General features: G+C 45.2%; 1 protein-coding gene across 1 annotated transcript in view; it reads left to right on the forward strand.

Annotated features, from left to right (window-relative positions):
- The window catches only part of Arid1b (AT-rich interaction domain 1B), a 311,078-nt gene that overhangs the window by 52,876 nt on the left and 232,930 nt on the right, over nucleotides 1–25,272 (forward strand). Inside the window, exon 2 of the mRNA XM_028764351.1 lies at nucleotides 11,283–11,432. Within this exon, the coding sequence (XP_028620184.1) occupies nucleotides 11,283–11,432 (150 nt within the window). The remainder of the gene's footprint in view (nucleotides 1–11,282; nucleotides 11,433–25,272) is intronic.

Raw genomic sequence — 25,272 nt, forward strand, 5'->3', positions numbered from 1 at the left:
TTCCTTCCTTCCTTCCTTCCTTCCTTCCTTCCTTCCTTCCTTCCTTCCTTCCTTCCTTCCTTCCTTTCTTTCCTCCTTCATCTCTCAACTCCCAGAGCCAGGGCTCCTGTCCACTCTACCACCTTCTTCTCCCACTCAGCCCCAGACTGAGCCCCAGCCACCTCCTGCGGCTCCATGTTGCCTCACTCTGATGTCCGGAGCCCTGCCTGCACTCACCCTGCAGGCTGCTTCATTCCCAGGCTAGAGGAGCAGACAAGCTTGGGGCCAGTCTGGGTCTTCTCATGATTATCCCTGTGCTGCTGAGTCTTTCCACGAATGCATCTGCTCACCGTGTCTAGCATTTCAGCCAAGTGGCAGGTTACAAACGCGCATATCCTTAGTCTTAGACTGCGACATCCTTAGATAGTGTACTTTTAAAAGACACATGTTTCAAACGGTAGGTTTTGGATTTATCAATTTTGAGGTGGTATACTCCTCCTCTTTCCTCTTTCTTCTCCTCTTCCTCCTCCTCCTCTTCCTCCTCTTCCTCCTCCTCCTCCTCCTCCTCCTCCTCCTCCTCCTCCTTTGTGATTTTAATGGTGTCTTTACTAGTGTACCTATCTGCCTCTTTTCAGGAGCACAGAGGTGGTTAAAAAGGACATAGAGATTACAGCCCTTACTTACCCTCAGTAAGCTGTAGGCTGCAGTCATGGGACCCCCACCTTCAGATCTCCCATAAAACAACATCATCAACAACATTAAAAGCGACATCAAATGGCACTCTGTAATTATATAATTTTTTGTATCATCTAAAAAATAGAAAACATGGAACAACTTCAAAGACTGTATCTAAAAACCACTCACATTCCCACATACAGGGGTACATACATACATACCCACTTGTATAATACATATACATATGTAAACAAAGTTATATCTACACACACACACACACACACACACACACCCACACCCACACACCCTTTGCCCCTGTGACCTAAAATCCTGAAGGCAGCAGCATATGATCTGCATGACTGTGTTTCTCCTCCCATTCCCTTGCTTCCTTCCCTCCTGGATAAGAAGGTGCCTGCTGCTGTCTCCATTGGCTCTTGTAAAATCAGTGCTTTCTGTATCTCCAGCTCTCCTCACTAGTTACCTCAGAGAGAGCAGCCCTTTTAATTGAATATTCCTTGCACGCGATCCCATCCTGCAGCTACAAGGCTGACATTGCAGCTTCAGCAAAGGTTATCTCTTGAAAATTCCCAGAAATTCCCCGTTGGCACATCCATGTTGGCAGCTAGGCTTACATAGGAAACTGGAAAAGCTCTCTACTCCTCCTTCTGTCTGTGTAACTGTGGAATCTCTGCCAGGAGGGCAGGTAGGCACATGGCTCCCCTGTAGCCCCCGCATGGTCACAGACTTTTGGATTCTTAGTGCAGCGAGTGAAGTCTTCCCATGTGCCTGTGGGCAAGTGCAGCCTGGCTCTCATTGTAAAGTCCTCCCAGAATGCTCTGCTGGTCTTGGGTGTGTGCAGAGTGTTGTTACACAGCTTTCACTTGGGATTTTCTACTTTTTTTTCTCACTAAAACATCCTGCTTTATAGATTCTGAAGTATCTACAGAATGCTAGAGTTTTGACAATAATAAGAAAGCTCTCCAGTAAGATGCCTTCATTCTGAGTAAATGAGCTCATCTGTGTGCCTTCTGCAGCCTGCACTTTCTTGGATGGAGATAAGCAAATTCTCATGAGCAGGCAGCACAGGCCCTTCTATTTTCTGGTCACTTCTGCTGAGGAGGTGCTGCTTCTGGGAGTGTTTGCATTCTGTCCACGTGATGACTTCTATGGGAGATGAGCTTTGTGGATCCATGTTCATGCATTGTCAAAATGACTGCCCATGTTTGGGGAGGGGGAGAATACTTCTAAGCTCCTGTTGTAAAGGGTTTTACTGAAAAAATTCGGTAGCAGAAATGTCAGAGCTTCCCCTCGGCATGGCTCTTTTTACTGTCAAAATCTTCCAGCTAATGTTACTTTATAAATAAGGCTCATCAGTGGATTATGGGAGATTGTAGACTGCTCTCCTCTGGGTGTGGTCTTCCCCAGCAGGCAGTATGAGTTGGTAATCTTGCTTTCCCCTGCCATGCCAAAATCACACAAGTAGGAAAGAACAGTCTCTCAGAACTAAAGTGTTTAGAGTAAAATTCATTGCCCCGTGTTACACGTCTACTTTATCTCTAAAGCAGGGTATTCTTCCTTTTGTGCTCGGATTTTATCTGTAGACTTTATAGACCATGTGTTGAATATCCTTGGTGGATGCTTGGGATGATTAGGGTCCTTGAGTGTAAAACTACATATGTATGCATGAACATACATGTTCATACATATGTAGGAACTTAAAACTCTAATTATACACTTGAATGTTAACTTTGTACACAGTGAAACTTGTTCAATCTGGGTTGTAATGGAACGGGTTTCACTAGAGTCAGTGAAGGTCTGTGTTTTATGAATTCTTAAATATAAGCCTTTTCTTGGCTGACACCCAGCAGAAGCTGGACCTCGTACACTGAGGTGGTAGAGGAGAGACTGCAGTGTTGGTGGAGGACTCCTTTTAAAGGTAACATGGAGGGGCGTCCCACTCTTGCATCCAGCCTGGAGCATTTTGCCTTTGGAATTGTTTATGCTATTTTAGCAGCTGTAAAGACTGACCCTTCGGAAGTACTGCCAGAGGGCTGTAGAGGGCAGGAGTCTGATCTGGTAAAGGAAGGGCATTGGCCTTTCTTGTTTGACCATACATTTATTAATCTAAGCCGCATGAGAGACAGGGCACACTCCATGAAGCTTGACAGAGTTAATTTTATGAAAATTAAAAGATTTACCACTTTGTAAATGGATGATAATGTTGCAGAATCGCTGTCCTAAAGAAGTAGCATAGGCCCGATACACAAATGAATATAAGAAGAATCTAAATCAGTTCATGGATAATAGATTCATAATGCTTATTAAGAATAAATAAAGGCTGTTCTGGACAGATTCCTGACTCCTGGAAATTGAGGTCACAAGACACACTATCATTTAGTTCCCATAGCCGTAAAGAATGTTCGATAGGAAGAGCATTGCTCTGACTTCTTGTTCATTTGTGCCGTGATTTGCTAAATAGAAAGCAGTCAGACCTAGAGTAAGCTGTGAGATTTTGTTGCCCATGAATAACTAACTGTAATGAAACCCAGGCAGTATAATGATGCCTGGTATTTTGTTTTTATCTGAAAAATTCTCTATTGAGTGTACCTCACCAAGAACGTTTAGTAACAAATTCACCATTAAAAAAAAAGGCTGTTGCTAGTAACAAATGAGAACTTTTCATTGTTTTACAAATTAAAATGTAAATCTATGTTACTAAGTGAAAAGCCTACTTTTCTTGGTGGGGAAGTAGAAGGGTGTTGGTTTGCTAAATCATTCCAGGCTTGGTTTTGCTTTTTTTTTTGGGGGGGGGGCTTGCTTGTTTTTGTTTTTGAGTCTGAATAAGCAGCTGTGTTTGTGGTGTAGGTGAACCTGCTGGGAACCGGGGAACAGGAGTTGGGGTGGGGTCCACAGAAGCCTGAGGCACCTGGAGCTCCTGTGCACTGCCACCTACTGAATCCAGGGTAAGGCTGTGCTCTCACCCTGAAGTGACCCTGGAATGCCTTGCCAACTCTTTCTTAGCCCAGGCTCTGTGTTGTGTGTGTCTTTATGTGTGCGTCTGTATGTCTCCCTCTCCCACCCCTGTCTCTCTCCCTCTATCTCCCCCGTCCTGTGTGTGTGTGTGTGTGTGTGTGTGTGTGTGGTGTGTGTGTGTGTGTGTGTGTGTGCCCTGTTCCTTAGAGAGGTGGAGTACGGTAGGAGAGCCTTGGCTCATGTGCGTGTGCACAGCGCGCATGCTGAACGCAGTGCTCATTTGTTGACGGCTTATTTTTCCAGCCTGAGGAACTGGTTTGAGGAAGTTGTGGAGTGGTTTCTCTTTAGCGGAGCTAAGGACAGGTGTGCGCACTCTCTCTCTCTCCTGTCCTCTTTTAAAATAAAACGTGGAGGAAAAAGCTCTGATGCATCTTGTCTGAGGACTTGGATTAAACAGCCATGGAAGGAGCCACTTGCCTTCTTCCTGCAGCCTCCTGTAGGGTGGGCCTGTTGGCCTCAGCACTCACCCTTGCCCCTGGTTCACCATGCGTCAGCTGAGTATCCGAATGTCTTGCTGTTTCTCTCATGTACGGGAAATATTTGATATTTCTGTGAACTCAGAAGCCAGCAGAATTTGCCTCACTTGAGTGGAGCTGTTGAACTTAAGGATTTTTGGTTTTTGGGTTTTTTTCCTATGAGTTTTTTCAATTGTGTAGATTTTACCTGGAAGAGCCTACTGAAGAACAAATCACAGTGATTTCTGCTATGAAAGGTGCATTGTTACCGTGTATTTTTTGTTGACTCTCATCAGACAGCAGTAGTAAATAACCAGAAAAGAAGTGCATTCTGTTCTAGTCATTAAAAGACTTTAACCAGACTAAGGGTTTGATAACATTGGTGTAGTCTGTAGATAAGTCACTCTTTATACTGTTTATTGCTCGGCAGCTTGTGGCCCTTAAGTTCTGGATCAGAGGTGCATGGACAGGCTCCTCACAAGGTCTGTCCTGGGAACCAGTGGCCGTAGTGGCTCTGTCATACTTTGACGCCTCCTGCCTTCAGCGAGTCTGTTGCTGATGGACATTTGATTTCCACATTTTCAGCGTGCAGAATTAAATGCCCAGCTGTGCAAATGTTTGCTTAGTTGGTTCATTTTTTTCCTTTAAGATAAATACCTAGAGACAGAATTCAAGGAAAAAAGATGTTGCTTCTATATACACTGTGACCTAGCTTAGAGGTTTGCTTTTTTATTTGACTAGAAGTCATAATTATTTCAGTATGCCCAGTTGCTCTTTTTTTTTTTCTTATGTTAAGCAAAAACCTGAGAAACAACCATTAGGCACCTAGCTTGGATATGTTAAATATGAGTATTAAAATGCCTTATGGATTAGTGACAGTGTGGCCAACAGTCTTGATCTCCTTTCTCTATTAGATATAGCAATATTTTAAGGTATAATTTATATACATTATAATGCCCAGGTTTTAATTTATATACAACTTGATGGGTTTTGACAAATGTCCAAGTATTCATGAAACTATCTACAAATTAAGACTATTTTTTATCATTTCTAGAAAGCTCTCTGTGTCCTCTTTAGTCTCGCCTGTCCTATGGCTGTTAGTGTGGTTTCTGTGATCTGCTGGACCTCACACATAGGTTCAATGAGTGTGCCTGCATTTAGTATTCTACTGTTTCTCTTAAGGTGCAAATGCTGCACTGTTCTTCTTAGAGCCAAAGAGCAACAGGCACAGCAGCTTTTCAGAGGCTGAAATTGTACTCCGCACCTGACTGAAATACCCGTTTTCAAAACTGAACTCTTAGTGGATGACAGACCTAGATGTAAGAAAGAAGCTTCAGGCTAGGAAAGTCGTGACCTTCTGGAAGAGCACTGTCATGGCCATGAAAGCGTAGGCCACAACAACAAAATCGAAAAATGAAAACTTAGGGGCAGGGAGAAAGTAAGCGGCAGAAACACAGATAGAAAGTGTCTGATGAAGCTTCAGATGCTCCTAGAAGCCACACCAACAAGGGAACACAGCAAGGAGGAAGTGTTTCCGCTGGAAGCTCAGCAGCTAGGCAGCCGAAGTGACATGCCCAGCAGCTTTGGTTACCAGGGAAAGCACAGTGAGTGGCACTCACTAGGATGGTTGTTCCTGGGCTTGTGGAGATGTGAAACAGTTCCAGCACTGTGTGCAACAACATGCAGGGCCTAAGGATTTTAAACCAAGCATCGTCAGAGGCTCTAGTCCACTTCTGGATGCACCTGAGGAAGTGGAAATAGGGTTTAGATGCTTTCAAGGCCTTGTTCAGAACAGCACCATGCATCAAGCCCACTGACGGGGAGCAACCCAAGTGTTTATGGATAAACTGCATTGTAGACATACAGTGGCATTTAGAACCCTGACCAGAAGTGAGATAAGCCAGCCACTAATGCACACCAGTGTGTTTCCACTCCCTTGACAGAAGCAAGTGTAACCAGGCTGGCAGAGGTGAGTGTAGAGTGGTGACTGCAGGGGCAGGAGTGGAAAAGCAGGAGTCGTGGTTGAATGGGGTAGTCTGGAGATGGACGGTGTGTTGGGATGGACGGTGTGTTGCCTGGTTTGTTTTGTTAACTTGACACAGCTGGTATCATTTGGGAAGAAGGAACTTCAACTGAGACAATGCCTCCCTAGGAGTAGGCCGTGAGGCATTTTCATGATTAGTGATTGAGGTGGTAGGGCCCAACCCACTGGGGGTGGTTCCACCCGGAGCACCTAGGTGGTCCTGGGTTGTGTTAAAAAGCAAGTTGAGTGAGCTGTGGGGGGCAAGCCCGCAGTGTTCCTGTGTGTCCTCCGCTTCAGTTCCTGCCTCCAGGTTCCTGCCCTGCCATCCTTCCTGATTGACTATGGTCAGTAAACAACCCCCATCCTCATTGCTTATATTCATGATGGTAATCCCAGCAGTAGCAGGCAAGCTAGGACAGGCCGTGCTGACAGTCGTACAGCAGCCTGAAGAGACTGTCACTGCACAGCGACCTCCTCAGCATGCAAGTCTTGTGCACATCTTAGCATGGGAGAGCGGATGTGTGTGCAGTGAGGGAATTCAGGGGAGCTCACTCACCTCAGACCTCACTAATGAGCTTGTTTACATGTCAGAAGTGGGAATGGGTTTTAAGCATACTGCTTTTGTTGGTGATAGGTCTGGGACAGTCTTAAGTTTTCTGTCTGCTAGTGAGCTGTCTTTCTGCAGGAGCACGTATGAACTGAAGGAGTGAGTGGATTCAGGTGTGCCAAGGCAAGGTGTCCTCAGCAGAAGCTGGGCAGTGTCTGTGTTAGCGTGCCGAAGCTCACGTGAGTTTGGGCTGTCAGAGTTCTTTTAGGTGTTTCACAAGCTGCTTTGGGGGCAGTTAGTCTGGACTCTTGTTAGCTTAGGGTCAAGGCTGACTGGAGGATCAAGGCTGTGGTATCTAATGGGTGTTCTGGGAGGTTCAGCCAGTGGATGTTCCTCACTGAGCTCTGTCTTAGGCCTTTGAGGTGTGACCCTCTGCGGTGGCTGTGTGAGGTCCTTGATCAGGGTGACAGGCTCTAACCTTTGTAAGGATTTCTGGTTCCTTCAGTGTGCTCCTGTTACAGCTTTGTTTTTACAGCCTATCTGTTTTATAAACTATGTTCACCTTAGAGCTGATTTCCTGAGGTTCCTTGAAGGATTGGTATCTTGTGTAGGAGACACAGGAAAATGCTGGCCTGAGATTTAGCAGCCCCTAGGACTCCGGTTAGTGGATGAGGCCGCAGAGGAGCCCTGCCCCAGGCTAATCCTTTCTGGAGGGCTCCAGGACCATCCTAGGTTTTCCAACCTGAGTATGTTGTCCCTGTGTCCTTTCCTTTTAGGGATCAAAGGGTACTAGTTGGAGGCAAGATCTTGATTTTAAAATGTAAAATTAGGAATTTAAAAGCATAAGAACAAGATCAGAAGTGCATGGAAACAGGTATTTCATGTAACTACAGTGAGATTATGCATTTTACCACATCTGTATCCCTTCTTTCCCCCTTCAAGCTCCACTCACTCATCTTCATCCTGGAGCCCAGCATTTATCCTGTCTCCCTTTCTTTCCCTCTGTTCTCTTCCACTAGTAACAGAACCTAGGTCCCATGCCTGCTAGGTAGACACTCCTGAGATAGCCTCTCTGCCTCACATCTCTTTTGGAAAGGCTGAACTTCTACCCCTTCCCTCCACAGGAGGTGGCAGCTATTTCCTTTTTGATGGATGCTTTTGTACCGTTAAGTATGTGAGTTCATAACTAATACACACCAGATACAAATGGCCTGATACCACTGTAACCTTTTTTTGCTTTCTTTTTGACTTAACACAGTATTTTTAGATTTGAAAGATTTTGAAATGTATGTTTTGACAGTGTCGTGTGTGTTTTACGCCGCCTTTCTCACCATAATATAAAACTCAGTTGTGAATTATAATGGTTGGTTTTTCCTGTTTGCCTCTCATGCCAGTTAAGAGTGCTTCTTCCTGATAATTGGGACAGGGCCTGCAGAGCCACATAATGTGTCATAGCTGCTTATATATGGGGACCTTCTGGGTCATGAGGTCAGTGATAGAGAAGGAGAAGGAAAGCCTGGATGGTTCATTAATTTTGGAGTATTAGCAGAAAGGCCAGGGCATGGTGAAGAGAAACATGGGGGCCAGTGTGCCCTAGTGACACAGACTGAGATTCGTGTCCCTTATAGGGATAGTTTCCTGGCAAGAACACTTGAAGGTACATCACCTTCAGGCACATCTTCCTTTTCCAATAGAATACTTGGAAACATTCCGCTTTTACAAGAGAAGTTGCTATTTTCAAGTGTAGAAGTGTCTAGAAATTAGTGAAATAGATTCTTTTTAAAAGTCATGAGAAAGCATTGGGTCCCAGATATTTTCTGGAGATTTCCCATTAGCTTCGTTTGTGAGACTCTGTAGAGTAGCCATGGACTGGAAGCACAAGGCATGTGTTTGCAATAATGACTGGCTAGCAGGTCCGGGTGTTGGTGCGATGCTGACTTCCCACTGGATAGAGTGAACCTGGGCACAGGCCTGGTGCTCAGCACAGGTGACTGCATTTGACGAGTTTAAATTTCACATGCTGATAGCTGTTTCTCTGACCCATTGGCCAGCACTTACTCATCAGATAACTTTTCTGAGAGGTCCTCTGCCAAGGGCATGGCTTTGTGGAAGCAAATAGACACACAGTCCAAGGCTGGCCACATTGTCCTCATGGTAAAATGAGTCCATCAAGCCTGAGGATGACGATGACAATAGCGGTGAACTTGCCTGCTCTGCGCCAGGGTGACACCAGAGGCAGAAGTGCCTATGGCCCCAGATCTTAGCACATGGTGCCGTGGTACTCAGTCTCACATGGGTGTTACTGTCTGGTAGTCTTTGTTCATCCTAAATGCAGTTACAACAGTTGAGTCTCCCAAGACTCTGAAGAGCCAACATGGAGTTTGCAGTATGTCTCTCATGGATATCTTTAGCCCTGTGACACACTTGAGCAGTGCCCATAGGCTTCTCAGGCCTTAGCAGCACAGAAGTAATACAATGAAGGACACCAGGGCAAAACAAGTCTGAGGTGGAGTGGAGGATAGTACTCAGTACCTGGTGGGCAAGTACTGAGAAGCTGACAGTGAGCTCCTGGGTTCCTAGGTTGGTCTGTTTCACAATAGTGGTATTTCATTTAATAAGTCTGAAAAAGCATATAGTGGGTGTTTGAAAGTTCCACTTCTAAACTAGTCAAAACAAAGCCAGTTAACCATTAAAGAATTGAGCCTCAGTTCCAGCAGTAGATAATTACTTAACATATTGAAAAATTGATTCTTAAAGCAGCACTTAGGTAGGTAATGTTATATTGCAACTTATAGTTTGGTAAGGAACAGCAGCCTTGGTATGGGCACCTACCTAGAGTCCAGATTATGAAACTTCTGGCTGCCAGAATTAGTGTGAAATCGTGATGTACCCCAACTTTACAGCTGTCTCTGTATGATCGCCCCTCTCTGAGATAACCCCTCAGTATGTGTGTGAGAGGTTCGGTAAGCCATGGGGTAAACATGTTAGAGCCCAGCTCCTAGGGGAGCTGCTGGCTGTGTTGCCTGAGCCTTACAGACGTCTCTACTCCGGACGTGTTGTCCTCACTGCCTCAAGTCTCACAGGGTTGCCACGTGATGTTCTGCGTTAGTTAATTGAATGAGACATATAGGTGGGAGTGGGTGCACACTGTCCCGGAGTGGACTGTTCTAGCAGGTGCAGCTGCAGTTTATGGACATTCTTTGGCTTTACTTCATTCACTGTGAAATATCAAATTGTAAAATAAATAAGGTAAAGATTTCAGCAGTGCTATTATCTTTTTATAAAGTCACCTGCTTGTAACAGTCTACATTCTGCATGATGAAAAGCCTGTGTAAAAACTATTTGACCATACTTTCAGTGGTCATAGCAGGGAGGTTTTGAACAATTGGCCTAGATTGAAAGACCATTCAGTGTTTTTGTAGATAATTTGGCTCTTCAGTGTGGATCTGGTCCTCTGGTTTCTGAAGTGTGTGGGCTCCTGGGGCTGAGGTTCCTGGAATTCTCTTGTGGACCATATTGTGGTGTCATTAACAGGATGACTTCATCTGCAGCAGCTGACTGCACTCACTTGCCTGGTTCTTGGTTTTCTTTTTCTTTCCTGCTCTCCTGATTGGTTTGGGGGGGGGGTGCAAAAAGATTTCCGGGCTCGGGATCACTTTGAAAGAAGCTAGGAAGCACTGTCAGGCCTGTAATCCTGCACAAGGAGGGCCAGCCTTTGAACAGTGGGTGAGAGGCTGGTTTCTGCTGGCTTGATCTAGCTCTGGTATTTGTAATACAAGTTTTTGTTTTCACCTGCTCTATCAACTAAGAAAACCACTCTCCTATCAGACGGGCATCCTCCACGAACACGTATAGGGTGGTATTATTTGATAGATGTGTTACCTTTTCATTGCTATGTCAGAATCTGAGGTAATGCTCTCAAATGGAAAAGCAGTTTCTTTGGCTCCCAGTTTTGAGGGCACAGGCTGGTCCTGCAGCTCTGGGTCTGTGACAGGCAGCAGCTCATGGTGGGAGCATGTGATACAGAACCTTCTTACTGCAGCCGAGATGAGTGTGACTTGGGTCAAGGGTTGCCCTGCTAGCCCAAAGGCTTCCCAGTAGGCCCAGCTTCCTACACCTGGGCCTTTGAGGCATGTTTAAGATGGTGGGGTTTTGTGTCGTGGTGATGGAGCATACTTTCCTACAGTACGTGAATGAGTTCACCTGGATCGAGTGAACTCATTGGAGTTTGCCTGTTGCATGGAGATGTAATTAACACAATGCTTCCTTGGCTTCCAAAGCAGAAGCATTTTCAATGTCAGTGTCAGGGAAGGAACCCCTGCCACTAAATAGACTTTCATGACTTATCAATACTTGACACCTGATAAAGTAGCATTTTGAAGGCAATCCCATATCACCATTGACATCATGGATAGTATGTGAACAGACACAGAAAGTCAGTTTATCTAATGAAGACAGGTGTAAAGCATTGAATCGAGAACCCTCTCACACGATGGAGTCAAAGCCGTATTTGAGTTCATTTACCCACACCTCCTCAGTTCCTCATTTGCTCTATTTGACTTTCTGACAGATGCCACCGCAGTATGGACAGCAAGGTGTGAGTGGTTACTGCCAGCAAGGCCAGCAGCCATATTACAACCAGCAGCCACAGCCCTCGCACCTCCCGCCCCAGGCACAGTACCTCCAGCCGCAGACCCAGCAGAGGTACCAGCCACAGCAGGTAAGCATAGCTGCTGCCCCGGGGCTTGTTTTCTCCTACAGGTCTGTGTTCAGAGGCTGATTGTGCTCTGAAAATCCTCCTGCCCTTTATTGTGGGGGTTGAGGTGCTTTTTTTCCCCTTTGGTGTTTCAAGACAGAGTTTCTGGGTATACCTTGGCTATCCTGGAACTCACTATGTAAACCAGGCTGTCCTTCTAACTCAGAGATCTGCCCACAAGGCCCAGCACTTCCCTCTCTCCCTCCCTCGTCCACGCTTGTCCGCTTTCTTACACCAGAGGTTGAGGACTGGGAAGAACGCTTTCAATAGCTGCGTTGCTGACTGGTGGCAACAGAAGTGCCAGCTCATCTCACATTTGTGCTCTAAAAGCTTTCCAAAGATGCTTTCCACTTTGGTGGGGACTGGTCAGAAGGGGTTGCAGGTCATGTGACCATGCTAGTTGGCCTTTTGACCTTTTTAGTTTGGATGTTAGATGCTACAGCATGGAAACACGGTTGCCTTAGAGTGTTATTTTCCTGAAACTCACTTATCAACATGGGGTCACTTCAGCTCTAGAACAGGGAAATACAAGCAGAGTGGTTGCTGAACTATGTTAATCAGTTTCTGGGTCTTTTCTGCCCAGCTCCTCCCTTCCCTCTCCTATTTTGAGGGGGTTCTCTGGCCTCGACCTTTGATCCTCCTCCTGCCACTGGTGTCCTGAGTTCTGGGACGGTGTGGTGCCACCACACACATGTAGTTTCTGGTTGAAATTAGACTAAGTAAATACTTGTTTTGAAGACTGGTAAGATGGCTGAGCAGATAAAGGCACCTGCCTGAGCCCCATGACCCAGACTCTGCTCCCTCGGACTCACATGATAGAAATCAGACTCTCCCAGTTCCTCTTCTCACCTCCATGTGTGTATGCACACACAAACACATAAATGTCATAGAAATGGATAAATATTTGTTATTGGGCCATCTATTGTAGTTACATGATTGAAAAAAATTGTGTGAAATACATATGCATTTGGTGAAATGGTTCAGTTTCATTTCATTTTAGACTGTTGCCTTTGCGTGGAGCGGGCAGTTGGGAGGAGCCGAGTCTTGTAGTGAGCCCAGTTGCTGACATGCGTGTTAGCAACGCAGTCCTCCTGTGAAGCAGTGTGCTTCTTTCCACGCTCACCCTGTCCTCTGCACTTCCCCTATTGTGGGGTGGGTGTGGTCAGGAGAGCATGAGGATATCATGTACATGTGTAGGACCTACATACACAGGCCTGCTCACTTGCTGAGGGTTTCTCTATGGTATGAAGAGTCAGTATATAAATATGTATAGTCTATACATGCAACATTTTATATTACTGTTAATTGTACTTATTGTGTATGTACAGCTATATATACTGGAATGATTATGCCTTACAGGAGTTGGATCCTGCCTTGAGCTGAAGTTACCTTGTGTGAGTGCCGGGAATCTAGCTCACGTCCGGAAAGAGCAACAAGTGCTCTTAACTGCTGAGCTGTCTCTCCAGCACCATGGAACTTAATTTTACTGGAGTGCATTTTAAAGTGTATTTTGGGATTTGCAGGAGTCCATTGCCACATGACTTTGATTATAGACTTGTAAGGAAGTTTATGACTTTAAAGAAGGCGTATTAAAACCATAGGAGAGTGAAGATGGTGTATAGTCCTTTCTACATATGTATGTTTTAAGAACGTGAGCTGTCAATCTAGGGTTTGTGGAAGTGGGGTGGGCAGACCTTCAGTTATCTGGCTCTCACCAGTGTGTGAACATTTTAAAGCACTTCCTATCAGTTCCCTTTGGTGAGAGTGACTGTCGTCTGGGCTTTGAGAGATACGGCTTTTTGAGGGCTTTCAGAGCCTTATTGGGGTGTGGGGCGCTCGGTCAGTTCATCCAGATACTCTAGTGCAGACGGCCAGGCTCACCTTACGCTCATGTGCCTAAATGACTTTCAATCGTAATGACTTTGATTAAGGACTCTGAGTACCTGTCATTTCCTCAGGACCACGCTCCACATGTACTTCCTTCATGAGGTGTTCACTGATGGCTTCCAGAAGATGGCAATTAGTTACTATCCTTCATGTTTAAATATTGACAGCATGCCACAGGCCGGGCCTGTTTTAATGAATGCTATTTTAATTACTTAGTTTAGGGTTTCCTTTTGCTGTTATCACTGTTTATTGACTTGAATGCAGTGAGGTGTATGATAAGAAACAGTATATTTTAACCACAAAGGCCCATTATAAAAATGGTCATTTAAAAATCATTCTGAGTAAAACCAAATATGTCAGGACTCTTTTCTTACATTTTCTTTTATTTTTGTTTTGTTTGTTTTTGAGACAGAGTTTCTCTGTGTAGCTATACTGGAACTTGCTCTGTAGACCAGGCTGGCTTCAAACTCAGAGATTTGCCTCCCTTTGCCTCCCAAATGCTGGGATTAAAGGTGTGCGCCACCACTGTTCTGACTCTTGAGTTATAAAATATCTGAGTATTTTTAAAGTTTAATTTGAGATTTAATACAGTGACTATCTTAAAAGAAAAAAAAAAAGCCCAGAAGTTTCTTGGCATCTTAGTTAACTCTAGCCATGCCACCATTCATATCACACTTTGCCAAATAACCTCACTATTATAGATACATATGTACATGTATATATGTATGTTATATATTCATATTAGAGATTACATAGTACGTGACTCCTGCCGTCTTTTGCACAGTTGATGATGCAATGTACACTGTGTATACTCCTTGCTACTCTTCATGCACACACTAGATGGAGTTTCCGAAGCTACTCCCATCCCTTTACAACCTTATTGGGTTTAATAGATGTATCACAATATAGTCAGTCAGTGCTTTTTAATGCCGTTTACATTGTTTCTAGGTGTTTCCGACAGTGCTGCCCTTATACCTTGTGAAAGCTCCAGGTCCGATGCAGACAAGAGTATCTGTAGGGAATTTTTCCAGGCAGCTCTGTCAGGAGGTGGGAGTCTGTCCTCTTCTAGATGATATTGCCAGGTGGTCCACCATGGAGGGAGGATGCCTGCTTATGTACCCACCGTGCATGGGTGAGCACTTTTCCTGACTGTTGTCAGTGCTAGGCACGGTTTTCTGGGAGGTGAAGCTGCGGGTCTGAGTTTGTTAGCCTTTTTCCTGAGCTGTAAATTCCTGTCTTGATTTCTTTCATTTTGGTTTTGAATTTGATTTATGATTTAAAATTGATTTATGAAAAATCTGTGCATTTTGGTGGGCTCCCCAGGAATCAGAAATATCCCCTGCGCACGCGCGTGTGTGTGTGCATGTGCGTGTATGTGTGTCTGTTTTCCTTATTTTGTTCTTGCTTTTGATTGTAGGAGTGGAGGGTGGTGGGACCAAGGAGACGACTGGTGGGCAGAGGTGCATGCCCTAAGCCTCGTGTTCATCTCTCAGGACCCATCTGGTGGAAGGAGAGAAGTTACTTCCAGAACTTTTCCTTGACCTCCATACATGTTCTCTATGGTCTACAGTATGTGTGTGCACATAAGATAAACAAACGAGTGTTTAAGACAACCAGGATGAGAGTATGGACAGTGACAGGTCCCAAGTTTGTGAGTGGATGAGAGACCCAGAAGGGCCTGGTGCGGGAGCACTCAGAGTGGAACCGCACAACCTGAGTGTGTTTGAATCTGGCTCAGGAGTTGGATGAGGCCTGCCCACACTATGGATGGCCATGGTTAATTTAATCTAGAACATTTGCAGCTGCACCCCATCTGCTGCCTGGAGAGGTGCCTTCTGCCATTTGCTCTGTTCCCTGATGTGTGCTGTTTGAATTTCCTCTGGACTCCTGTTCTTTTCTGTTTGGCTTCCTTAGAGTATTTTGTTTGTTTGTTTATGTTTGTTTCTTTTGTTTTTGCTGCTGCTTGGTATGTGCTCATTGCATGTGCTCAGTGTTATTTCTGAAGTATTCTTTCTTATGTTTTGCTGTTTGACATGCACAGACTGGCCTGCAACGTTTTCTTCTACCTTGCTGGGTCTGTAGGCGTGTCCTACATGCCTAGCCTAACCTTTTACATTGCTTTTTTTCTCTTTTTTTTCTCCCTAGTAAATTTGTCTGTTTTGGTTGTGATTGTTATTGTGTCTTTTCTTGCTTTATGTATTTTTCTTTGGAATAGTTAGTTCTTAAGAAAGTGGAAAAGCAATCAGGACAGTGTGTGCAGTAGAGCCTGGCCACGGCAGACCAGGAGCATGTGATACCGAGTGTGGTCTACAGGCTTCGTGTGCTATAGGCCAGGGAGGATGCCCGCCTGAGGAACTCAAGTAGTGTTTTGGGAAGGAGGTTGCTGACAGTGCTGGGTGTGGTGTGTATGAGGGATTAGGGAAGGAGAGTCAGTCCTCAAGGCCCTGGGGAAAACTAGGTGATTTGATACTTTTATAGCTGGCAGGGGGAGTAAAGTGACATGGGATTGACGTGGGTGGTGAGACTACTGTGCCTTTGCAGCACTGAATGCTGAAGGAGTTGCCCTGCTTCCCTGCTGTCCATCATACCTGCACTGCATCACCTACCTGTGGCCACTCACTCCTTTAGGCAGCTTAACTCCTCCTTTACACTCTTCAGAAGCACTGCCCACTAGGGATATCCCTGTGCCTTTTCTCTTTTGTTGCTGTTGTAAGTTGTATTTTCTTTTAAAAATTGCCCTTTCTTACCATCTGCATGCCTGTGTGTGCATGCATGTGTATCGTGTGTATGAGAGTGTGTGCCTCTGTGTGAGTGAAAGTATATGTGTCTGTGTGTATGAGTGTGCGTGTCTGTGTGTATGAAAGTTTCTGTGTGTATGTGTGTATAATGTAAGTGTGTCCGTGTATAGGTGTGTGTGTGTGTGAAAGTATATGTGTCTCTAGGTTTTGTGTCTGTGTATATGTGTGGTGTGTGTATGTGTGTATGTGAGGCATGTTCTGTGTATGTCTCTATGGATATGTGTGGTGTATGTGTGGTGTGTGTATGTGTGGTGTGTGTGCGCGTGTGTGTATATTTGTGTGTCGAGCTCAGTTCTTTGCTTTCTGTTTCCTGGGTAACAGGTGTACGCTCTTGTAAGTACTGTACTCTTTCCTAGTCACTTGATTTTCATAGGTTTTGCCATTTAAAAAATACTTGATTTTTTAGAATATAAATTAACTTCTGACTTTTTTTTTTTTTCCTTTTTGTACCCCAGCGTCTCCCACTGTGTTGTTGGAGGAAACTGACAGGCCAGGTCTCTCAGTCTTGATTAAAGTGTTTGTGGTGTGTGAACTTCTCTTCTGGGAGTATTAAATCAGGCTCAAGATACTTTGTATATGTGTGTGTGTGTAAAAGTGTGCATGTCTGTGTGTAAAAGTGTGTGTGCATGCACACAATTGATTCAGTTTTCTGACATCTGTTTGGGTTTCTTACACAAGTATTTGTGAAGGAGATTGAGCTGTAATTATCTTTTAGAAGAATTGGTGTCTGTGGCACTTTGTAAGTAAATTGCAGACTTGTCTCTTCTATTTCCCTGGAAGAATTTGTAGTGTTTAAAATGAATGGTGTGTCCTTTGAATGTTTTGCAGAAGTGTCCATAAAGCCATAGCAAATAATGGAGTTCTTAATTTTTATTCTTTGTTTCACCCTTGAGAATTTTAACTTGTGATTCCTGGTTTGTTTTTTTTTTTTTTTTTTGTATGTAATTATAACATTTTTAAAGTTTTTCTAAAATTGGTTCACACATAAGTATTCTTATATTTTTGAAGATGGTTATTTCACTTTTAACTTTATTAAAAATAAATTCATAGTTCTTCATAGCATAATGTTTGTAAGATCCAGACTGAGGCATTTGAACTGACACTCTTTTTTTACTCTTTTATTAACACTAATGAATTGTCCCTATTAATGGTCTCTGATGTTTCCATCGTGTGTGAGTGCCATTGATCATGTCCCTCCCCTCCTCCCAACCTCCTCCCAACCTCCTCCCTTCCCAGTTCTTAAATCTTTTATCTTATGCTTCCAGCTTATCTAGTTAAGAAAAATCATCTCTGCTAAGAGCTTTTTTAGAGTATCCTTGGTCTTTGCCTTTTCCATTAATATGTATGTGTGCACACACATGATACACACATGCGAATTGTATTTTGCTCCCTCTAAGGTCTTACTTTTCTACTCTTCTGCTGTTTTTTCTTTTCTCTCTTAGGTGTATGTTTAGGTCTTGGGCCCGTTTATCCAAGACAGAAGCGTTTCTTCTAAGCACTGCACTGGGCAGTTTTCCAGCTTTGATGCACACTGTTTCTGTCTTTTATTTCTGAGGATTGTCTGAGGATTCCTTTAAGTCTTTGTTTTCTGAAAGCATTTTTATGGAGGCTAGTCAGGATTCTGAGCTGGTTTCCTCAGAAGGAGGAAGGTCTTTGCTTGGCCCATCATCTTCTGATCCCTTCTGGGTGCTAGCCACCTATGGGTGCTAGCCACTGGAGCCACATTTCACTCTTGTGAAGTTTCTCTCTTAAAAATGTTCTGTATATGCACATGAACAGGACTGTGCAATCTGCACACAGGTGCCATCACCATATTATGTCACCAAATTCTTGTCAGCGTTAATTCTGTGTTCATTGTTCTCCGTCTTGGTCTCATGCTTTCCTCAGAGTTTTTCAGAGTGCGATTATGGATACACATGTCAGTTCTGGAGAGTGACATCTTCTCCAAGTACTAACTTCTTCAGCTTGCTCTCTGCTAAACTAGCCCTGGTGAGATATCAGACTCACTGTGTATGCTGTCTGTCTGTTTCAAGCAGAACTTAGAGAAGGCCAGGCCACGGATGTACCCCTTCTTCCTCTGCTGACTGTGCCTTGACATTCAGGAAAGCTGGGTCATTGTCCCATAGAATGGCTTTCCCAGCTGTTTGTCTGACATAGCTGAACATGTTCTCTGTGTCCCGCATGCTGTCACCAAGGTCCGGTGGCCTGAAGAGCAGCACATATATGTGGCTGTTGGAAGTCACAGCCCCAAGCATCCTGCTCTGCTCTCATCCGGAGCTGTCCTGAATTCCTTTTGTGTGAATGCCTGTGGTGGCTCTAGATCTCACCTTAGCAGTCACTACCATCTGAGGCTTGGAGACATGAGAGGCAGACCAGCCTTTTCCCCAGCCCCCTCCATCTTTCTCACCTACTATGTCTGTGAGTGTAACCCACACCTTGTGAAGGCTCGTTTGGTACCTATCATTACTGACCCATGGGCTGTATATCCTGGGAGCTTATCACCTTGACATAATGCTTGGTTGTCCTACAACAGCTAAGCCAAGATTGATTAGAGGGTTCATGTAGTATGTCCTCTGGGACCACTTTAAATAAAATTCTCCTTCTGCGGTTTTGCACACCACAGGGGCAAGTGTTAATTTTGACCAGACACCCTGGTGGTGGTCAGCCTGAGGCTGCTGATGCCTTTTATTCCCCCCACCTCTGCTCCAGGTCTGCCTCTTTCTTCTCTGTTATGACTTTGCTCGCTCTTTGCCAGTGGCCTTTCACAGTCTCCTGCTTTGTTCTCCTCCCGCCTACAAGCTCTGATTTCTCTCCCTCTCGTCACCTGGTCCTTGCACAGTAACCAGCTAGATGCTGAACTCTGTAGTACAAGCAAGCTTCTCCTGTTGGGGCTGGCTTCCTGTGCTCTTGAGTGCCACTCGTATTGAGGCCAAGGATGAGCAGAGAGATTTTTCTCTGCGTCTCAGGTGCTTCAGTCAGCAGAGTATCAAATCCCTCTAGTTATTTGTTAATATATTGCTTAAAACTTTATAAACACAGAACGTTGATTTCAAGTAATCTAGAAAGATCACACTTTATTATTATTTAATAAAAACATGGTTTCCTGATTTAGTTCAGGCTGGCCTCAAACTGAGGATACTCCTGCCTCATCCTCCTGATTCCCAGATTACAGGCACGTTCCACTATGCCTGTTTTAAGTTTCTCATTTTATAAAATGAAACCTTTCTATCCCCCCTTTTCATTTTAAAGAATGTTTATAGATAAATAAGCTACTGTCAGCATTTCCAATAAGCCAGAACAGTGTGCCAACTCTGCAGTAGAAATGAAAGAGAAGCTGTAGTTAATGCTACTGTGCAGGCAGTCGGCAAGTGTCCAGATGCAGCCATTAGAAGCCTCCTGCAGATGTGTGATGTTCATGCACCGTCTCTGCGGCCTTCACGGCACAAGCGGAGAGCTGGCAGGAAGGAGCCTTGTGTAGTTAGCATGTCTTGTGTTTCCAGCAGGAACATCAACACGGTATTCTCTGCTGTGATGATGAGACACTTGGTTACAGTTCTCAACAAGACAGCACACAGTCATGAGGTAGTACACTGCGGAGTACACGGCCTGGGGATTTAGGGCATCCTAAAACGATCTACAGAACACGTTGTTCTTTTCTGCAAATAGAGTTGGTTTCTAAGTTCAAACAGTTAGCTTTTGTGTTGCTATTTGTAGCTAGTGTCTGTGTATGTATGTGTGTGTGTGCATGCATGCACTGCGTGTGTGTGCATGCGTCCATTTGCACGTGCATGTGCGTGTGTATGGTGTAAGGCAGAATTGAGTTAGGGCCCCACACACCAGGCAAGTGTTGTACTAATTAAGTCATTTCCCTCATCTGCTCTGTTTTTCTCTTTAAGTTGCCTAGTGTGTCCTTGAACTTACTTTGGAGCTTAGGTAAGTCTTCAGTCCTGCTGCTTCAGCCTCCCAAGTAGCTAGGATCACCAGCAAGTCTAGGCCTTTGGGCTTGGCTGTGTGCTTTTAGGTACATGTGAATGCTGGAACTTTCTGAGGTAGCTTGGGATGTGGGACAGTGGTCAGTGGGCTGTTCCAGCTCTCCATGCATAGCACCCACAGACCCTCATGGCATGTATGTGTTACTACCTCTCATTTACCATCTGTCTGTGTGATGTGTGATGTGCATGAGAGTAAGCACACTCCACTTCAGAGGACAGCCTGTGGAGACAGTTAGCCTCAGTGGCCGCCATTTTTCCTGGAACCTCACCAGCCCTCATTGCATGTCTTTACCTTTGTTGGCAAGTAATTGTTCATCTGGCATCTTGCAATGCGTGCAAGTTACACATTTTCTTAATTTGGGGGAAGTAAAGTTCATAGACAGTTTGCCTTACAATATACAAAAGTTAAAAATCAGGATAGTCTCTGTGTATAGCAAAGGACAACAGGCCGTTTACACAAACTCTTATTTCCCCAGTTAAAGTTGCAGGAGACCGAGAACTTTAGTGTGTTACCAGCAAGAGCTCCACAGAGTGAGCTCAGTGTGTCAGGGCTAGCTCAAGACTGAGCAGCCTGACTCCATGGGAGCTGGCAACACAAGCAGTCCTCAGAGAAGCAAGTGAAGCCAGGAAAATGTTCTCAGAAACTTACTCTCAGAAAGTGTTCACCAGGGTAAGAGATGAGGAGAGTGGCCGTGGTGTATGCAAACAGATTGTCTAACTGCAAAGAGAGGTTGCTTCGAACCCTCTAGAACTGTTGAAGACCCTTCTGTCCAGTCGTTTTCTTAATTAACATGTAATACTTCCCTTAGAAACTCACTCCTATAACCAAGGGCCTCTAGGCTCCTACCCTCTCAGAGCAGGGTCAGGAGGAGGCCTGAGGCCTGATGGTCCTTTCACTTCTGATCACTAACTAGAGAAAATCCTTGCCCGAGACTGCGTTTCCTCCGGTTATCCCACTCACCCTTCAGTGTTCAAGTCCAAAACCTTCATCTCCACCTTCCCCTCCCCCTCAGGCCTCTCTCATCCCCCTCTCTCCTTCATCTCTTTGGTCATGCTGCAGCCTGGTTCATGGAGGAGTGAGATGCAGCCCACAGACACATAGGCTGCAGCCCTCCACAGTGGCTCACAGGAGGCTCCGCCCTCCTGTGGCACTCGCATACCTGCCTTCCCTGCTCTCCCTGAAGCACTGCTTTCCCTCTCTGTTGTTTCTGTGGGCGTCAGAACACACTGGCACTCGACTTAACGCTGTCATTTCTTTCCTTCTTCATGGCATATTACCACTTGAATTTACCCCACTAGATAAGACATTTATTTCAGTACTTGCTGAAACAGCTCTCTCTGTGTGGTTTTTGTGCCTCTTCTGTTTAAATTGGCAGGTAAAATTGTATGTGTCACCCGTATACCAGGATGCTCTGAAGGATGTAGACATTAGGGGTGACTGAATCCGGGTAATTATGGTGTGCATTGCTCACGTGATTTTTGTGGCTGGAATACTTCTAATCCACGTTTAGCAGTTTTCTTTCCCAGTCTATTGTTAGCCACAGTCACCTTGGGGCACAGTGAGTCCCCTGCATGCATTTTTCTAATGTCCTTTGCCCAGTGTCTCCATCCCAGCTTCGGTCCCGACAACCATGACTTTGCACTCTGCTTTGTGTGCTTCATCCCTGAGTCTACACATCGGGATCAGATGCTCAGAGAGAGGAGGCCCCGCCCTTCCCTGCAGGTGCCATTCTTTCTGATTTGACCTGTCAGAAGCCTTTGACTGGGCAAGCATCTTGTCCTGTGACTTCTTGCTTTCACCGCTGACCTGGCTCTCCTGGGACCTTGCTGGTCACCACTCACTCTCCACTCTGGTTTCTCCTCTCCCTGCCTCCGTGTTGTCCTGTGGATTGGTCTGGCTTCGGAGCCTTCTCTTTCATGTCCCCTCTGTTCTTTGCAGTGTGTCTTCAGTGCCCTGGCATTGAGTATTATGATTGTCAGATGTACCTATAGCTGGGACTCTCCCCTCCCTGCCTGTTCAGCTCCTGCCCTGGATTACGAAGAAGATGCCTCAGAGGGTTCTGAAGGTCATACAAACCCATGCTCTGGGCCATCATTCCTTCTGTAGACCTTCGCCTTCTGTAACCTTTCCCCCAAATAAATATTCTGTTTTTCCTGCCAGCTTGACCAGAAACTTCAGCAGCAGCAATAGCATTACGTCTATTTATCTTGTGTGTGCCGCCCCTGACAGTTGTGTGACGTTCAGAGGACCTGGAGGAGCACTCAGGCCGCCTGTCCTGCCTGTAGCACTCCAGCGCCATCATCTAGAAGCCCTTTTGCCTTTCTGCTTTGGTTTTCCCGAGCTGGTTGCTGTATGGCTTGTACAGATTGTGCGTTAGGGCTTTGGTATTGCACGCACCTCCCCAGTAGGAAATCAGCTTTGTGGGAGGAAGGACTTTGTTTGGTAGTTATTTTATCTCTAATTCTGAGGTTAGTGTCTAGCACAAAGCAGCTAGACAGTAAATAGTTTGAATATTGTTGCTAGTTTAATTATTGAAAATATCATTTTATTCTTCTGGTGCATAGAAAACTGATTTTTTAGTGTTGAAAATGAAACATTTGCTGTGGGGCGTTAAGATTTTGTGACAGTTTTTGATATGCCCTGTAGTACCTTGCTGGAGGCAGTTCAAACTGGCTTTTTCATATTCTTTGTGTGTGTGTTTGTGTGTGCAATGGAATAAATATATATGTATGCATGCATTCAAGCCTGCCTGTGGGCCAACAGGGTTTGTCTTCCCCAAATGGAATTGCTGGGTACAGAGCAGCCTTCTTTTTCTAAGACTTGTATTTTTCGTTTCCTAGACTCCTCCTTGATAGGCTTGAACAAGTTAGGCCGGCCCCTAGTGCGCTTGCGTGTATCATTGAGCACATAGTTTCCAGTGGCTCTTATGTCTCGAGCCTCAACAGTGTCCACGATTCCGCTGGCTTGTGACCCTGGCGTGCCTGCTGCGTTGTTGAGGAGCAAGCGAAGAAGTCCTCTTGCACACTTGCGGGATTCTTCTGGGCTGGTGGCCTCGAGGCTCTGTGAAGCTCACATTCCCACTGCTCTTTCCAGGAAGGGGACTAGGCACTCTTGTCTTCTGTAGACACGGTGAATAGCTAGCATGTAGTACTGGGGGACTGTCTGCCAAACGGTCTTGTCGTTTCCTTCAGTCTTGGGGCTCTTGGTGTATTCAGTGCAGGGTGGTTCCTGCTTCCAGACTCCTCAGCAAACTCTCCTTTCTTCTCTTTGTATCTACAGAATGAGATGGAATGAAGCAGGGTTATTCTATCAGATTCTTGAAGTGACAGGAAAGACACAGCTTTATGGTAGAGAACATGGTGCTCAAATGTCTAGTGTAGTGGAGTTGACTTGGGCAGGCCTTTTCGATGTCCCTTTGCTGGGACAAAGGGATTCTCATGCTGCTTCACCTTTAAGACCTGGCCAGTCAGCAGCCTTGGGTAACCACACCCTCGCCCCATGTTTCTAACACCTCCATTATCATAGCTAGAAAAAGCCTTCCTCTCTATCAAGAGTTGAACCAATAATTCCACCGACACAGCTGACTCAGGGCGCTGTGGTAGGGACGCAGGGCCCTGTGGTAGGATGCGTCATTAGACGCCTGCAGCAGAAAGCAATGGGGACATTCAGACCTCGCTTGCGTGGGTCTAGTTTATGGTTTTCAGTGTGCCCCAGATACTTGAGGAAAATACCGGGTATTTTAAATGTGTTCTTAAGCTATACATTTGTCTTTTTGTTTTATCTGTGTGTTAACTTCAGGTCACTGCAGCAGGTTTGACCCATGGTCACAGCAAAGCACGTGAGGAAGTGTCTCAAGGTTCCTGTCAGTGCTTAGTGGGGCCTTGCCTGATTATGGGGAGCCCTGGGACTCAGGAGAGGTGATGGTAGACCAGCAGATGAGATCTTTTCCAGCCATGCTTGTGGTGGAGAAGGGCGATAGTGTTGATTGAAGTGTCTCTCTGAAGGTTTTGAGGATTGGGGTGTTGATTGGTGAGAGATGTGGTCTGAGCAAGGGGCAGTTACGGTAGTGAAAGTGGAGGCCATGATCCTGCACTTGAGAACGCTAGGGCTTCACTAACTAACGTGGCTTTTCTTGCTCTCTACTCCCCCTGAGATAAAAAAGAAGTATTTTTTATTTATGAACACTCCTGGGGACCAGCAGAGGGTGTCAGACTCCCTGAAACTAAAGTTTTCAGCTATCATACTTAGCAGATGTGGGTGCTGGGAACTGAAATCAGGTCCTCCAAACAAGCAGCAACCACTGTCACTCACTGCCCTCCACCCCAGCACCGATGACCATCCTAACAGTGGGTCAGTCATTTGGAGCTTGAGACAGATGGGGGGGGTAAGCCTTGTTTAGGAAGTTTAGGGTGTGTGTACAGGTGTCTTAACTGTACTTTCTTACAGCAAAAAAAAAAAAAAGTCAGAGTGGCTCTTTCTCTAGACCTATTCATTGTCAGCAGTTTTTAAATGGGGATGGCGTGACCTACAAGTGTGCGGAAAATGGCTGTTCATTTCTCAGAAGAAAATAGAGTTGTGCTGTATAAACTATCACAGTCAGAACTCATGCAGTCTTACAGTTTAACTCTGAAAAAAAATACAGTTCTCTATGCAACATAAAGTGAATTATACTTCTGAAGTAAGGCCGGTAGCGAGTGACATGCCCCTCCTATCACGGAGGGTTCACCTCAGCCTGGTGCAGGAGGCAATTGTGTGAGACACAGGTGTAGCAAGACAGGTGTGGAGAGGCTGCTGTTCTGTGTCCGGCCTCTCATGAGGTCAGTGTCATACAAGTTGCCCCAGCAGGCTAGTAATGGTTGTGTTCCTTGAGGGCAGTCAGTTGGTTTTGTGTTTTAGGAGTTGTTACTCCTGAGTTTTGAAGAAACCCTGAAGACCATAGACACTGTGTTTGGAGGCTGTTAAGATGTCATCTGGCATGGATATGTTGTCTTAATTACTGTAGAGTCATCTGGCATGGATATGTTGTCTTAATTACTGTAGAGTCAGGTGGCTTCTAGTGACCTGAGCCTGTGCTTTCTTCTTCAGCAACTAGGAAAGTAAGGAACACTTGACTCCAGTGTCTCACA

This window comes from Grammomys surdaster, unplaced genomic scaffold, assembly GCF_004785775.1.
Source record: "Grammomys surdaster isolate TR1022 unplaced genomic scaffold, NIH_TR_1.0 143, whole genome shotgun sequence".
Classification (NCBI taxonomy): Eukaryota; Metazoa; Chordata; class Mammalia; order Rodentia; family Muridae; genus Grammomys; species Grammomys surdaster.